At 43.2% G+C, this 18,073-nt stretch overlaps 1 protein-coding gene across 1 annotated transcript in view; it reads left to right on the forward strand.

Annotated features, from left to right (window-relative positions):
- The first annotated feature begins 209 nt into the window (after positions 1-209).
- Positions 210-18,073, forward strand: part of ASIC1 (acid sensing ion channel subunit 1) — a 217,891-nt gene continuing 200,027 nt past the window's right edge. The window contains exons 1-3 of the mRNA XM_039362271.1: positions 210-1,334; positions 1,597-2,011; positions 7,983-8,178. Of these exons, the coding sequence (XP_039218205.1) occupies positions 1,647-2,011; positions 7,983-8,178 (561 nt within the window). The 5' untranslated portion in view covers positions 210-1,334; positions 1,597-1,646. The remainder of the gene's footprint in view (positions 1,335-1,596; positions 2,012-7,982; positions 8,179-18,073) is intronic.

An 18,073-nucleotide genomic window follows, 5' to 3' on the forward strand; every position in this document is an offset into this window, starting at 1 on the left:
CACTTTTCTGAATTTCATTTGCAACTGACTGTATGACTAGACCTCACTTAAAAGGTGTTAGAAGTGCTAGAGCAAACAATCTCCCCCCCCCCAACTGAGCCAGGACAAACAGACAGAGCACCTGGTGAATGGAATTCTGAGTGGAAACTTAATATCTTCTCACACCATAGAGTTACCTGATGTATACTTTCGATATAAAGCAGCTGCTGTATATGTAATGTGACAAGCCAATTTGTACCTAGTATATTATTCTAGAATAAGTTCAGATCAGGAAAGCCAGAACTGGCCGCAGTTCCACACAGCAAAGCCTTGGAGGAAAGCCTGCCCTTAAAATGAACACGGCCAGAGCTTTAAAACACGATCATAGTATCGTCAGTTATTCCTTAGACCTGCCGCCTCGTCACTTGCAACACCTCTTCACGATTAACCTGCCGGACATGGTAGAGCGGACTGGGCTTTGCTCGCTTCCCGACGGTGCGGATCTGGCTTTTGATTCTGTTGGCGAAGCGGGAGGGGGGGGCGGAGGCGAGACGGAACTTTGGCTTTTATTCGGGGAAAAGGAAATGTTGATCTAAAGGAGCAGGGGAGCCTGTGACAACACGCGCGCCGCACACTCGCGCAGCATCGCTGTCGCCGCCGACGCGCACACAGCCACCCTGCAATCTCAGCCCGGCGCTTCTACGGCTCCGAGCCGCTTTCCTCTTCCTCCTCCTCCCGCACAGGCGTGCGCGCACACACAGGGACACACATACACCACACACACAGAGAGAGAGGGGCACACGCACACATGCGCCACCACCGCCACCGCCACCCGGCGCTCTCTCGCAAGACTCCGGGGTAGCGCAGTCGGGCCCTGCCGCCCTCGTCTTGGACGCAACGACTGCCCGCAGATCCTGCTGCCTCGCCGCCAGGCGCGATCGTTTCCCGCCGCCCGCTCATCCCCTCCCCGCCCCAAGCAACGGCCTCTCTCGCCACGCCACCGGGGAGCCTCCATGTGTTTGGGGGAGAGGCAGCCGCCGCTGGTCGCTGAGTCTCTCCGCCGGCTGCTTCCCGGCGATCGTCGCTTCTCTTGGATTCCCGAGCGCCAAGGCGAGGCCAAAAGCAGCAGCAGCAGCAGCAGCGGCTGGCAAAGGATTCCCGCCGCCATCCCCCGCCCTCCAGCGGCAGGTGCAGCCTCAGCCGGGCAGCCTTCGCGCTCGCTTCTCCAGCCGCGTCTTCGCGCCTGCCTGCAGCCTTACCTCCCCCGGCAGCCCCACGCCGCTGAGCCGGCGAACCGTTGCCGCTGCCGTCGCCGAGTACTGGCGGGCGGCCGCCGCCGCTGGCCTTGCTTTCAGGTTTGGCTTGCTGGGCATGGTGGGGGTGGGGGAGAAGAAGGGGGAGGATCCCTCCGGCCCGGGTTAAAAGTGCAGCGGAGGTTGGGGGCTGGCTGGGAGAGCGCGGGGAGGAGAACGCCTGGGAGCCGAGCTCCTTCCTGCCGCCCGCTTCCAGATAATAGCCAGGGAAGGGAAGGGGCGCTGGGTTTAGACCTTCCCCAACTGGGATAATGGCCAGGCTGGCCAGAGACGCCTCCTGAGCGCTTGTCTCCTTTCCATCTAGTGCGGCTTCCCCTCCTCCCCCCCGCTCGTCGCCCTGCCCCGGCTCTGACCATGATGGACCTGAAGGTGGACGAGGAGGAGGTGGAAAACGGACAGCCGGTCAGCATGGAGGCATTTGCCAGCAGTTCCACGCTGCACGGCCTGTCCCACATCTTCTCCTACGAGCGCCTCTTAATCAAGCGCATCTTCTGGACCTTGTGTTTCCTGGGCTCCTTGACCGTGCTGGTCTTCGTCTGCAATGAGAGGATCCAGTACTACTTTCACTACCCTCACGTCACCAAGCTGGACGAGGTGGCTACCACCCACATGACTTTCCCAGCCATCACCTTCTGCAACCTCAACGAGTTTCGCTTCAGCCGAGTGACCAAGAATGATTTGTACCATGCTGGGGAGCTCCTCGCCCTGCTCAATAGCAGGTGGGTCAGAGGATGGGGAGGGGGAGCCCCCGCACACCCATGCCCTGCAAGAGTGCAAAGCCCGAGGTCCCGAAGCATCTCTGGGATGCCGTGCAACAGTTGGTCCACTTGTGGCCATGATAGGAGATGGTGTGTGTGTGTGTGTGTGTGTGTGTGTGTTGGGAAGTGTTTGAACTGTGCGCTGAAGTGTGCAACATGTATATTTTCATACTGTGATCTGACACACATTTGAGAGTGTTTCTGGGTGACAAGCTATTTAGCACTGGCAGAATGGAAAACTGTTTCCATATTGTTGCCAAGAAAACTGCACGGCTGTGTCTATAAAGTCCGCAGGAGTAGAGTCCAAGTTGAGGGAGGCTTGACTTTATATACTTGGTCACTGACCTGGGTCTCGTATGGCTTTGGAGGTGATTTATGTCTCTGTTATACGGACAGCCGATCTTTTTCCAGGCTATCTGCCTTGATTCCACAGCAACAATCCTGTAAGGTAGGGAGGACTGAAATTGTGACTGCTTCAAGTCACATGGTGAGTTTCTATGGCTGAACATGGCCAGCTCTTCTTCAAGCCAGACGTGTGGCCCATGCACTTGACTCCTTTCAGATGCAGTACATATCACTGTAAAGGCTGTCGGCCGCCCATTTGTGGCAAAGAGTCCCATATGACCCCATGGAGGCTGCTTTGATTCTGTTCCCTATTTTATTCTGTTCGTGCACTTTAAGGGTGATGTGCTCCCACGTTGTGGACTGAACCACAAGTATTTCTTGTACAGCTGATTATATTCTTGACACAAGGCAGCTAATGTTGTCTGCTGCTTGAACTCCCCTGTTTTCAGATTCTTGGAGCTGAGATCTATCTGTAGCTAGTCACGAATCAGCCTGGGAGGGCAAATCAGAGTTTGGGCATCCTGGATATCAGCTGCACAAGGGCAACAGGGAGAGCCGCTTCTGAGAGGAAACTGAGGCCATTGGAAGCTGAGGTTGCCTACTGCATGTTTTCTGCAAGCTACAAAAAGCAACTCCTGAGTCAGGATTCCAAGAGGTCCCCCCAAAGCCCCCAATTCCATCTTTCTCATCTCAGCATATTACTGCCCTCTACTGGAGAGAATTGCAACTCCCCAGCATGTAAAAGTACTGTAACATCTCCTTTGAACTGAGCTCGACTCCTATGAATTAACGAACATATCGATGTTGTTTTCTTGGCAACCATACAAAAGTGGTTGGCTACTGTTTTCATCCGGGATTTGTTTTGACTTCCCGGTCTAGACTGTAGCCTTGGGATTACCTGGCAGTCTCTCATCTAGGACCAACCAGGTTCTGAGTTAATACCTGAAACCAAGTATTGGTCAACTTGATTAGGCCACCTCAGCCAGGTGCTTCCATGTAACTTGGTTCAGTTGTATTCCTAAAGCCAGAAGGAGAGGATGAAACTTTCTGTCAATTAGTTTTTATGGATTTTAACTCAGGATGGCGTGAAATTTAAATGGCGGGTGGATAAGAGCTAGTACTTTCATCTTCATGTTGCAGAACTTGCTGCTGTGATGTGATCTGTTCTAAATGGTATATGCAGGACTTTTTACAACTAAGAGGCTGTAGCAGAATTTTATTTTTTCAGTGCATCCTATATCAGAATGATTTTTCTCCATTCTCTTTTTCTATTGAAGTCCATGGTTCAATCAGTTCTTGGAATTGTATTTTATCAGAGTAATTTTATTGTTTGAATGACAAATATTTCACTACAGAATCATACGTGCCTGGAGCAACTAATCCCCATTGCCTATCTTGCTACCTGCTCTCTACCTAATGAAGTAGACAAAATATGACTGTAGTCCTGAATCGTGGAAAAAAAGCTAATTTTACAAAATGTCCCTTTTTCTTTCTTTCTTTTAGAGCTGTTTTTCTTTTTTGGGCCAAAATGCCACTATTTCATAGAGTATAACAAATTGTCCTTTATTTCAGAACATTAAAAAAAAACCAAAAAGAACTAGTTGGATTAGACAAAAAAAAAAATCCAACCCTATTAATAGTAGCTGCCAGCCAGATGGTAGTGGAAATTTTAAAAATCTAAAAACAGACATTAAAAACAATTGGCCTCTCTTCCAGCCCTGCCTTTTCCAACGAGGTGTGATGGTATATTGCCACTGATCAAGGAGGCTTTGTTTAGCTGTCAGGGCTCAGAGCTCAGGATAGACAACTCCTCCTTGCCTTTGCTTCTACCTCTTTTTAAAGCTGCCTAATTTAATGGTCGTTAATTTTGTCAGGATTGGTTTTGTAAGTTAAAAATGAAAAAAAAAACCGCTGCCCTGAGTTAAGCGAGTGGTCCATCTGATCAATTGGGTTTCATACAAATAATAAGAGACGGTTTGGTGTAATGTTTAAGGCACCAGCCAAAAACCAGGAGACTCACCTCACAGGATTGTTTTTGTGGAGAAAATAGGAAGAGGAAGGAGTATGAGGTAGGTTCGCTGCCTTGAGTTACTTATAAAGTAATAAAGGTGGGATTAAAAAAAATCTAATAAATAAGTAAATAAAAATAGAAGTGGCCAAATCGGGGAACAGCGTGGGAGTGGAATCCAAAATTTAGGGCAGGCTTGGTAGCCTGGCTTTGCTCCTTGTAGGCCCTAATGGCTTGGATTTCTTGCTACCTGCTTCTGTAAAATATAAAATATATGTTCTTTTCCACAACTATAATTTGGGGAAAAGAGAAGAAAAAAGGGGTGGCATAAGCAGCTTGCATGTAAGTATTTGTAGCAATTCGACCTCTGGCACTGATCTAATGTTCTCTACGTGCAAAATATGCCATCTGTTAATACATCAGGGTTTTTAGAACTAGTGTAGATAGTACTGTATATGTGTTGATTGTGGGCGATGATATAAAAGTCTGACGGTTTCCTATTCTTGGCTCTCATGACAGAAGGAGCCTTGCACAAAGCCAAGAATGGGATCTTTGAGGGGTTTGAAAACTGATACTCCTGCCCTTCCACCCCACAAGCGATAAACTGCTCTCCTTTTCCCATTGGTCCACTACCAAAAAAAGAGATTTTGGGATCTGGATTGTTTTGCATATTTATGGAAAATAAGCAACCTATGCCTAACCCTGATAGATATGCTTATCCCAAGAATCAAATTTACTAGTTTCTTAATGGGGAATACGTTTCTGATTTGTTCTTTAATTTTGCCAGCTGAGCGACATTTAGGGTTGGCCATAGGTTTCTCTGAAAACTATAGAATTTTTCACATCTGAAAAAAGTGCCAGCTAGATACTAATTCCTTTATGTGCCAAGAAGCTAACTGGCTACTAGCTGATATTAGTCCCACAGCACTGACCAGGTTTTCTCAGCCTGAGGCCGTCCAAATAGAGCGGAATGACATCTTCCAGAATTCACCACTCAGAGTTTAAATACATCTTGAAACCATTAGATAGAAGAAGGTTCTGAAATGTCAATCAAGTAATACTAGTGAATCCATCCTATACAATTGAACGTTCCAGAGCTCCTTGGAATGGTGGCATTTTGCCCTCTCTGGACAGCCAGGGAAAACCTCCAGTCTGCTCCCTATGCCCAGCAACCTGTTTATTTCCTTCTTACTCCAGAAATCTGCTTAAATGTGTGATACTTTATTTATAACCGTTATTGATTCCTTTTGTAAACAGAAAGTAGTTTAGACATGCAGAAATCAACTTATCAAAGAAACTGTCAAAAGTTGTTCCGGGGATTGTGCTAGCCTAAGTCATCCAAAAGCAAATAAAATGTTGTATTTGCAAGTGTTACTGGCCAGTGTTTCTGGCCACTAAATAGCTGTAGCATCCCAATCTACCTCCTTCTTTATATAAACATGATCTGTATGCTGCCTCACTTCACAAATGTTCTACCAATTCTGTATTATCAAAAGGATCCAGTAGAAGAAAATATATGCAGCTCAGGGTTGAACTATGGAGTCCTTGGTATACTCTGAGTTTGTTTGTTTGCTTGATTGCAGACCTTTTATTACCTTACTAGGTAACATCATCAGTGCTAGTAAGTTTGGGGTTTGCATCCTGTTTATATGCAGTAGTTTACCCTGTCAGTGTGGTATGATTTTCTCAAAAAGGACTATAAGTTACAGGCCATACTAGATGCACTTATAGTCAGGAAATCAACATTACACATTTGGGTACGTTAGAGATTTAGGGACTGACATGATTCCAAGTTTCAGCAGCATACTTTGCAATTCCAATTGATTCTAATAGCCTGCTTTGTTGAACAGGTGCAGACAAACTGGGCAACATCCAAATTTTGCATTTGCAATTTGCACTGATTTGGCATATGCATATGTATGGGGTGGCTTGTACTCAAAAACTTTTATAGAACAATAGAAGGCCCTGAACTGTGTTCTTGACCACTAGAAAGCTTCTTCAGGGCCTTCATTGGACTTTTATAATTTTTCCAAGCATTGCCCACACTGTTCTCTTCTAGTCCTTATAGACAAGAAACTAGCTTTAAATCAAAGTGAGATTCTGAGAATTAAAGGTGTCCCAAGAAACGCTATTGAAGTGGCAGATTTTTACATTCCTACATTAGCATTTTGATGGTTGTCCTAGTAGGAGAGCATTCCTGTCAGGTAGAAAAGTAAACAGTGCAGCCTAAGTGGGCCCTGTCACTGCCCTTCTGGCCTTCTGCATGGGCCTTAACCCCTGGCTTTGCCGGCTGACTTGAGGTCCTAATGGAAATGCTCTGTGCTGGGGGTGGCTGGTGGATTAACAGGAAATAGGCCACAACTATACTATTCTTGTTTGTGGTTTTCTGGTTTTGGACCTAGTCTTGTTAATTTTAATAATTACTTTAATTGTAAACTGCCCAGTGCCCCATTGTTGAGTGAGATGAGCAGCATATAAATTTAATACATAAATAAACTGTAACGTCCAAAACGTTGTGGTTGGGGTTTGAGTTTGGAGAGCTTAAAAGAAGGAAATATGTGCTTTGAGTCTTGCAAAAGACACCCATTAAACCCGCTGATGCTTCACTCTATGCCTTCCCACCACCATCACTGTGTCCCATCTTGACTGCTGCCATGTTTGGAACATAGCTTTTGACATTATTTAGTACAGGCTTCAAGCCAGCTGAAATTCCACCTCTCTGCTCTAATAAAACACATTGTTAGCTTTTGGCCTGGGATATTCACGCTTTCCTTCTCAAGTCTCATTCCAAGCTCATGCTATCCTTGCAAAGGATGATCCTCATCCACCAAGCAGTCTAATGAAGAAGCAGGCTGGGTTGAAACATTAAAGCTGACACATCCTGTACCCTGGGGAGATGGGAAGTATTGAAACCCCTTCTTCGATTCCCCAAAGAGACATGACTTGACTGCTGTTAATGAAGCGGACACAATGTCTATTGGTATTAAACATCCACAGGCTGTGAAGGGTAAATGCATACAAGTGTGCGCAAGGCTATGCATAAACATTTTGACTGTCTCTTTCCAGAATATAAACTCAGTACACTTACAGCCTCACTGTTTCACATGCACTCCCTTCTTTATGACAAGAGTTATCATAAAATCAAGGGAACAGCCGATATCTGCCTTTTTTTTCCCTAGTGTGTAGCTGTCGTGCAGGAGAACAACATCTTGGTTGCTAATGTAAAATGTGTTATGCCTTTGGAGAGTGGAAAAGCTGCCTCAGTGGCAAGTGGCTGTTTCTTTTGCTTTTTTAGGAGTAATTATATAATCTGAAAATGCCTGGTTAGTCTTGCAAGGAGTGAAGAACAGTTGCTTATCTTCACAGAAGAGTCTCAATGTGAGGTTTTAATTACACTGTGCTTTCGCTGCTGGAACTGAGAAGTCCCAGGTGTATCTCCAGCATTCATCTGACCATCTCACCATCTTACAGATGCTTTGCCCAGGAGCATTGGAGGGCTTTCTCTGTGAACTGCACCAGCCCAACCAATAGGGAGACCCAAACAGAACCACTGTGACTATGCTCTGGATTTTTTCTCAGGTATGAGATTCCGGACACCCAAATGGCTGATGAGAAACAGCTGGAGATCCTGCAGGAGAAGGCAAATTTCCGCAACTTCAAGCCCAAACCTTTTAACATGCGGGAGTTCTCAGACCGAGCTGGCCATGATATCCAGGAAATGCTCCTCTCCTGCTTGTTCCGTGGGGAGCCATGTGGTCCCTCTGACTTTAAAGTGGTGAGTGTCTGGCTTCTTTTTCTCTGAAGATTGTGAGGTAGGGAGTAAATGTTACATTTGGATCATGTTGGGTATCCATAGAGAGAAGAACCTGTGTTGTGCAAGGTGTTGGCATCATTGTGGGGGGGGGAAAGGAGGCACTCTGCTGTATTGACTTGTTCTGACAATGCAGATAGGCGTATTTCTTTGTTATTGATTACATATACTTACAGATTACTACAGCACACTAACATGAAGTGTTTTACAAGAACAGGCAGAATAAAAAACATAGCATTTTTTTTAAAAGCAAGCAAGCAAACAAACCTCAGCCCACATTGTACAAAAGCTGTTGCAGAATAAAATGAAAAAAACAAACACCAAACAGAAAATAGAAGATCAACCCAACATCAACCCAAATCAACCCAACATAGTGCCCAAATGCCTCTTGGAAAAAAAAGCCTGTCTTAATAGTCTACTGAAAACCCCAACAATTTGAAATAGATCTCAAGGGGTAAGCACAATTTTGGGGCTATTCTCAAAAAAGAGGCATCTTGCTCACTTTTGGGGTGGGGAATCTTATGCATCCTTTTTTGAGAAGACCTCACAAGATGGGCATTTTACAGAGGAGATGGACCTCAAGGTAAGCAGGAGCTGTGCCTTTTAGAGCATTATAGATTTACACTAGCTATTTGAATTTTGATCCAGAAACCTACTGGCAACCAGTGCAGTGACAATTGCACAGGTGTTATGCTGTAGAAGTAACATACCTCCAGCAGCAGCAGGACTGTTAGAATCTGAATCATCTTCAAAAGCAACCTAGTGTAGTGTGCATTATAGTAGTCTAATTGCAAGGTAACAAGAACATGAGTCACTGACATAAGGACTTCTTCGTCAAAAAAGGACTGCAGCTGTTGAAGTTGTGCCAAAATTCCCATAGTCTTGGCCTCCCTCTACTGTTCAAGCTGGAGTCATGAGAACCTTAAGTCACAGATCTGGTCTTTCAAGGAGAGTGTGGTCCTTTTAGACCTAATCTAAGAATTGGGGAAAAGACTGTTTATCTACAAACAGCACTTCCATCTTACTCTGATTCAGTTTGATTTTTGTTGTTGTTGTTGTTGTTCCATCTAGTTCCTCATAACTCAAGGCAGGAGTCTTATACCATTCCAGCCAAATGGTTGTCCAGTCTGTTTTTGAAAACCTCCAGTTACAGAGCACCCACAACCCCAGGAGACAAGCTATTCCATTTATCAATTGTTTTCACTGTTGGAAACTTTTCCCTTAATTATGGGTTGTATCTCTCTTTGACCAGCTTCCATCCATTCTTGTCCTGCCCTCTGGTGTTGTAGAGAATAAGTCAATCTCTTCTTCTTTGTGACAGCCCCTGAATTATTAGGAGACAGTTATCATGTTCCCCTGAGCCTTCTCTTTAATAAGCTAGACTACTTAAGTTCCTCAACTGTTCATCATACGATTTAGCCTCCAGACCCTTTATCATCTTTGTTGCTCTTCTCCGCACACTTTCTAGGATCTCAACATCTTTTTTGTAGCATGGTGAGCAAAACTGGATACAGTATTCCAAGTGTGGTCTCATCGGTGCAGTGTAAAATGGTACTATCAGTTCTCATTGTCTTGACAGTATCCCTTTGTTGATGCAGCCTAGGATTGCTTTTATTTTTTTTGACAGCTGCAATGGTGGTGCACTAGGACACCTAAATCCCTCTCATAGTTACTATTATTGAGCCAAGTACCACCTGTACTGTACCTATGCATTTTATTTTTCATGTCTAAGTGCAGAACTTTACTTTTTTCACCACTAAACTACCTCTTAATGGATAAGATCCATTGCTCAAATCTGTCAAGATCCTTCTGGATCTTGAGCCTATATTCCAAAGTATTAGCTATTCCCCTCACCTTGGTGTTGTCTGTAGATTTGATGAGTTCAACTATAAGTTCAACAAGCTCAACTATTCCTCCCTTCCAACTATCAGTTGGAACTGCCCTCCTAGGAAAGATCAGGATCGTCATAAAATGATGCTCTCAATCTCACAAGTGGTGCAAAATAATTGCACCAAAATGTGTCATTGGACCAGAAGTGCATTCCCTTCATGTGGATCCTGATGACAGTCATTCAGTGGAATGACCCATGCCCAAATCTGAGATGAGGGATCTAGATAATTCATTTCACCTAGGATATTTGGCAACCGAAGCCACACTATCTTCTTCAAAAATCTTCCCTCTAATGAGAAGATTACAAAATGGACAAAAGTTGTCGAAAATTGCTGGTTGAGAGATCCTCTGTTAAGAGGGGTGCACCACTGCCTTCATCAAGGCAAATAGTTGTATCCCTTTTCCTTTCCAGAATGAAATTGCTGGGTCCAATGCATGATGATGGGTCTTAAGCTACTCACTTCCTTAGACTATGAATTCAAAAGAATCCAGGATGATTTCTCAAGATTTAACCTCACTTATTTTGTTGTACTGAAATCAAATGGCATCCAATATAAAGTGAACATGAGTAATGCTATCCACAAAAACTTCAAAGCATATCACAACAGCCTGCAAGAAAAACTTCCTCAGCAGAAGGCTGTGGATAACTTTTTATAAGGCACTGGACAAGAATCTGTTCTTAACATCTCCATGTTCAGTTGCATTCAATCTTCATTTCCTTAATATTGATCTAGGCATCTCTTTTGACATTTCAGCTTCTGGAGACCCTTGATTACCCAAGAAGCAGGATCAGTGACTATAGAGAGGCTACATGGCAGCAGTCTTGTCCAAAACCTTCCCTGTCTCTGAGTTCCAGAGTTCAAAAAAGTGTGTGACAGAAGTTTCTGCCTGGTCCCTGGGAAAATCTTCCAAGCATCTTTAGAAAACCCATAGGGTCCATCAGGCCATCCTAATTGGTTCCATGCCCTTGCAGAGATAGAACATAATCCATATATTGACCATATAATAACCTGATCTGATTATCTTGTCTTTTAATGTCCGATCACATCTCATCTGCTCTAAGGTCAACACCAGAATTAACATGTGACTGCCTGCATATGCCAGCCTACAAGTCACCTGGGACAAACTCATAGTTACCATGGCGGACGTGCCATGCTAGTTCTGTCTGAATCCCACACTCAAGGCATAGACTGAAAACCCCCATTGCTACAGACATAGCTTTGGGACTCCCAACACCAACCTGATAATGAGATTTAATTGTTCAGGCAAGATTGCTGCTGGATAGCAGAATGGTCAGTACACAGCAGCAACCATAGTTTGACTCAGTGGCCCAACTTCAACTTTCAGGCATTCATATCTGGTTATCTATAAAGCAGCATATCTAGTCACAACTAAAGTGTCACAAAACATCACACACACATACACCAACCTTGGAGTTGGGGCTGCTGAGCCAAACAGAGAAGGATAAATCTTGCTATGGTTATATCCATGTCTGTTATATCCAATTATGCTTCATTTCAATGATGCATGGCCGGTCTGCACACTCATCCATCACCAGGTTTTGGATGAATGTGGTCTTACCACACAGAAACGTGACATTCAACAGCAGTAGGCTGAGGCCTCCTTCCAGACACAGAAAGGAGGCAAATATGGAAGCAGGCACTTGCAACAAAATAAGTCTCCTTTCTCCTGGAAGGGCCAGACCATTGCATCCAGCCATACCCCTACCAATAACCCTTCACTGTAGCAACTTGTTGCTCAACATCAGTATCTTCTGAGATTTGACAGATCCCTCTCAAATTGTCCCAGACTGTTTTCATATCCTATACTAACCTACTCCCATTCCACATAACCCAGTGGGGCAACAGTCTGAGACATCACTCATGCTATCCTGTTTAGAAACTTAATAAATGCAGGATGGGTTTCCAAACAGCTTTTTTACCCAGCTGTGTGCTCCTTAACATTTGCTTCCAATTTTGTCCCATCATGGGTTCACTGCAAGGTGACAGCAGGACCATGCAGGATTGCCACCTTAATTCTGTGCCTTCTGTCCAAGTTGGTGACACCTAGTCTAAGTTTAATTAATATCATTTGACATACATAGTTAAAAGCTGAAATAATTGCCCACCAATTTAATCAATTTAAATGATTGGTTGAAAAAAAAACCCCTCTGGAAAATATATACAGGAATCAAAGAGAACTATTTTAAATAACTAATATACTTTGAGAATCAAAGATAACATGTTCTAAATACAAGTCCCTATGAAGCAACAGTTGAAGACAGCTACCATTTCAGATCCCAGATATGAGTTTCTTAAGGACATCTGTTTGAGTTGTGTGTGAGATGAAGAATGTTGGAAGAGATAAATTTAGACTGATCCAGTAGGATTCATCTTAGGGCAACAACTGGGAACTTGGGCAACAGGTACCTTAACTTTCAAAGTGTCGTTTTGCATCCAGTATACAGTGTGCCTATGGTATATGCTAATGCCTGTATGTCTCTATTAAATGGGATTAATTCAAGGTCCAAATTTATTGATTAGAAGACTACGTAAATGCAGCATGTTATTATCTCTGATGGGTGGCGACTGCAATTCCATGTTGTTGTCACCTTTCTCCTTCCCCTTCGCCCCCGTCCTTCTCTTTCCCATATGTTTGCAAAGTGTGCTTTGTTTTGCACTGTGCTCACCTAGTTCTTCCAGTAAAGCTATCAGTTCATGTCGCAACAAGAGGCTTTGTCGGCTTGTTGCAAAGCCAGAGGTTGAACTGAGATTGAGAGGGAGTCACTGGCCTAAGATTGCCCAGCTGGCTTCCCTGCTTAAGGGAGGACCAGACCCTGAATCTCCCTGCTCCTAGTTGAGCATCTTAACCACTATACCGTGATGTCTCCATTGTATAAAGAATCTTAAAGATGTGTTGATGATCCAGAGCAGAGTTAACAAATAGCTGCTGCGGAAATAATTTACCATTCTGTATCCTCAAAGGCAAAAATTGTAAAAACTGTTGGAAACCTGGATTTGCCTAGGTATATGGCAATGAAAGCTGTGGCAACTGTGTGGACAATGTGCTATGGCATTGTGATCCAAGCTGAAGCATACATGTCTGTGGCTTTGGAAAGGTGCTCTGTTTGGGGGGGGGGATATGCAGACTTAAATAAACAACAGGGGGGAAAACTGTTATGGGGAAAAGTGGCTGTTTTCTAGCTTCTGCAATTTGGTGTCTCTTTGCAAAGAAATCTCTTGTAGTACGGTAGTAGCTAGATACAGCTATTGATGTGGAGGGGAGGATACGAGATACGTTTATCAGCACCACTGAATTGTTTTGATGCCCACTGCTGTTGGTTGAGGTTAGAGCTTCAAGATTGCTGCAGAACAAAGGGTTCTAGCTTGCTATGATGGGCTCTGGATATCATGGGAAAAAATAAACCAGTTTGTATGTGTTTGCTTTTGCATTGGGCTACTATTGTTGGTTTGTCTCATCCGAAGAGACACTGTGCAGACTACAGAGGCTTCTGTTGCCATTGCTGAAGTGGCCTAGCTGTTTAAGCCTCTCACTTCTAAAGGGAAAATCAGAGCCAAAAAAAGTAAAGATCTCCAATAATGACTCAAGTTTCATTGTGAGGGAGCAGGAAGAATTAAAATGAAATAAAGAATACCAGGTTAGGAAGCAGGTCTCCAGGGATCTACAAAGGTTTTGCCATCCACAGATTGTGTGCAAATAAGAAAAGCAATTCCCCGGTGTGATCAGTCAGCTCACAAAGGAGCAAATGATCCATACAAGTCCAGGTATTTGATCCAAACAAATTGGTAGAAAGGAAGGCTTCCATGAGGGATATGGAGATGTGGCATTTAATGGAACAACAGTATATTCTCCGTACTGTATTAATTACACAGACTAAATAGATTTATCTATTTTTGTTTGGTTTACCAGAATATTCAGTGTTACTGGATCGCCTGCAAGCTAGTCTGCCTGCCTTAGCCATGTTTTGCCCCCCTCAAGTGGAAACCCTAAATAGCCAGTATTGATACGCACACATATTACATGGGGTATAGCATGAGAATTGATTCTTAAAGTCCCTTGCTCCTAAGAAGCGATTTTACAAAGCCAAACTAACCTTGGGAAGACAAAAGAGCAAAAAAGGGGAGACATGCAAAGAACGTCTCCAGACATCACTGCATACAAGTAAAGCTTGATTATATGATTGGGAATAAAGACAAAGGACCAAACACTTGTCAACAAATTTTCCAGTGTGTAATTTATTTTCATTTCACAGATTGTTATTTGCAGGTACATTATAGCTCAGGAGCATGGCATATAGGAAGGAGCATGGTAGGTGGGGAGGCAGGCATTAATCCACTGCCTTAGCCTCCTTCAGCTGTTCTATGTTTAATATTTGCAATATTGCAAGGAGAAAGGCTTCCTAATGTGGTAAGTAAGCCATATAAGCCACGTATGTGGATATCTTTTCAGGACTACCAAAATTCTCCATCCCACACATCATGACCTCGTATGGTCCCAGTCTATTTTGCCCCCAGGCACAGACCCACACATGTAACCTACTCTAGGTTTGGTCAACATCATTTGATGTACCTAGTTAAATGATGAATTAATTGCACACCAATTTCAATGAATTGTTATGTAAACTAAAAAGATCCCTCTGCTTAGGGGCAAACAATGTAAAAATAGAGTTGCTTTGAAATGAGATGGGTAGTAAATAAATTTAATAAATAAAAACACCACATTTAGCTGTAAGACAGTGATGGCAAGCCTATGCCACATAGATCACAGTTGACACACCTTGCCATTTTGGTGACACGCCAAGCCCCTGGACCAAGAGGCAACCTTGGCTCTTTTATGACTTGTGGACTTCAACTCCCAGAATTCCTGAGCCAGTGCTGATTCCTGTGCTGGCTCAGGAATTCTGGGAGTTGAAGTCCACGAGTCATAAAAGAGCCAAGGTTGCCTACCCCTGCCCTGGACCCTCTGGATGTCACGTGAGAGGGCCCTGTTCTCACATGGCCTCTGAGGCCTCCAAAAATCATGCAAACGTTTTCACACAGTTTCTGGACACTTCAGAGGCCTCATGAGAACAAGGCCCTCAAGGCCTCCAGAGCCTCTGAAAAGCACATGAGAACAGAGAGGGCTTTCTTACTCTTTTCAGAGGCTGCAAAGCTATGTAACACCATTCTCTGAAGTTTCCAGGCCTTATGCAACCTGGAGTTGGTTCAGATAGGCATTTTGAAAAATATTTACAATTATGTATTTATCAGTGAAATAATACATTTAAATAATTAAATTTATTACTTTTTGTGATGAATTCTCTCTCTCTCTCTCTCTCTCTCTCTGTGTGTGTGTGTGTGTGTGTGTTTGTGTGTTTGTGTGTGTGTGTGTGTGTGTGAGAGAGAGAGAGAGAGAGAGAGAGAGAGAGAGAGAGAGAGAGACAAGCCCATAAGGAAATTGTAGTATTTGTGGAGAAAGGCACATTGTGTATAAGAAGCAAAAGCAAAATGGGGTCAATCATATAAAGAGCACTAAAACTTGATTCAGCTGAGGTTGGTGCAAATGGGAGGCCTCAAGCTGAACAGTGGCCTAAGCAAAAGAAGTAATAAATAATTTTGATAGGAGAGGTTTAAAGAGAGCTGAGAGGATAGAAGGGTGACTGAGAAAGGCCAGAGGGGAAAGGTTACAGTAATGAAAGAGAGAGATAATCAAATATATAAGTTTTAGGGCAAGGGGTTAGCAGAAAGATGTCAGATATTATCTTAGCTTATGACTGGTGGGCATCCTGTTTTGCTTGCTTTATAGCTTCTGAGATTTTGATCAGAAGTTTCACAAAAAGCAGCCACCTTATCTTCATTTCCTTAAACTACAAACTTGCTCCTTTAAAAAAAATGCCTGTCATCCTCCAGATGCTTAATGTGCCCAGTGCTAATTTTTGTAATGGTGTGGTGCCACTGAAGTACTGTCTCTAGCTCTATGAACCTCTTCAAGGTAATTTATAGTCATTCTCAGAGTCCTTGTGATATGTTCTGCCACATAAAAAAGTAGGATCTTTGTGAATTTGAGTCAAGAGCACCCCAATTGTAAGAAATCCCTTTTGAGGGAGGTGAGACTGGGTTCTTTGTTATGTACGGCTAGGGTAAAGAATAGTTTAATCTGCTGTGTTTTTACACTTGTGTAATATATCATTATTTCATTGTAATAGCAGAGATATTTTCACATTTTATTGTGTGATATGATTTTTGTTCTGATATTACTGGTTTTTATTATGTTTTTTATGTTGTTCATATTGTGCATCGCTCTGAGAATTTGGTTGGAGAAGAGTGCAGTTTATAAATTTAAGAGAGATATAAAAGAATAAATAAAATTATAGAAATATGGGAACACAAACAATCTTGTCATATGTCTCCCTAGATACTACCATCCTTGAAAATTTAGAAGCCAGGATTTAGAGAGAGTAATCTAACTGAAATAAAGATTTTCAGTTTTAGGGAAGTACACAGAACTTCTCAAGAAGCTCACAAGTAAAAGCTAATGAGACACCACGTGCTTCCAATATCTTATTCTTTAGACCACCCCTGCAGTATAGCAGCTGATACCTCTTTCTCTAGTTAAGTCTTATTTCAAAATTCTCATGTGGAAAGCGGGGAGGAACTGTGATTCTCCAATTTTATTTAAGTATCCTGATGCTTGGCAGTGCTGGCCATGCCTGATGGAAACTAATGCCTTGTAACCACTGGATGGACACAGGTTGCCTAGCGTACTCTGACTATAAGCTATTCTTTTTTTGAAAGCTCTGAAACATATCCCATGTCTAATTCAGAGCCAATGATTCAAAGCTGAAAGAAAAGACTTTTGCTTGGACGTATGGATACATGGATTAAAAAAAGACACACTTTTCACATATGATCCTCTACCCATAGCATATTCAGCATTGAAAAGTCTTTATCATCTTGGTCAGGAAGGAATCCCAGGTTTGTTCTGTAGGGGCACCAGAGTTGTAGACTCTCTCCCTAGGGAAGTTTGATTGAGTGCTCCCTATTTAAGCTTATGGCAAATGGTTAACTTAAAAAGAAAGACCTTTTAAGTGTATTAATTATGGTTTCTATTTCCCTCCTGGCTCTGTGGATCAGCAATGAAGTGGCAGTGGCAGTGGGGAGGGGATGGTTGCGTGCACATGACCACCTCTTGCACAAATGGAGCTTTGCGCGTTCACACTCTTGACTTCACTTGTGCAGTCCGATTCCCCATGGGCCGTAGACTGGTACTGGTCTGCGGACCCTGAGTTATACTATATTTTAACTTGATTCTTTTTTTAGGACCCAAAACTGGCCTCTTTACATTTCCATAAATGATTTTTTAAAAAAAACAATACGAAGAAATCTTAGTAGTGACAATGAGATGTTAGAAAGAAATCTTACCAGGTTTGTTTCTGAGCTGGGAATAAAGAAGGCAGTTGCTTGAATCAGAGGTGAACTTTATTCCAAGAAAACTGTTTCCAATCAACAAATGTAAATCAAACAGAAACCATTGCTCAGTAGGATGCCTAAGTGCAAAGGTGCCACTTCTTGGAATCCCGGCTAAGTGCATTTTCTTAGAATTCCTGGAGGACATGTTCTTCCATGCTTTTGGGGGGGAAAAAAGGCAAGACTTTCCTATATAAGGGGCTGTTGATAGAGACTTAAATTGCGGTTGCCTCCAATTACTGATGTTTGTACATTGCAATCTCTTTGGGAAAAAGACTCCCCCCCCCATTTGATCAAAGAGATCACAAGTTAAGTTTTACAGAGGAAAAATGTTCACCCGAATATAGTTTCAGACAAGGAAGAGTGTTGCTCAATTACATTGGTATCTTCCATTACATTTTGATCTTCATCTATTCTAGAGCCTACTCTAATTTGTGGTTTTGAATCTTGATTTCAGCGGGAAGAATGTGTGGCAGGAAGACTTTGATTTCTTTTCCACAGAG

The sequence above is a fragment of the Crotalus tigris genome, unplaced genomic scaffold, assembly GCF_016545835.1.
Source record: "Crotalus tigris isolate CLP2741 ecotype Arizona unplaced genomic scaffold, ASM1654583v1 scf7180000019409.675750, whole genome shotgun sequence".
NCBI classification, from domain to species: Eukaryota; Metazoa; Chordata; class Lepidosauria; order Squamata; family Viperidae; genus Crotalus; species Crotalus tigris.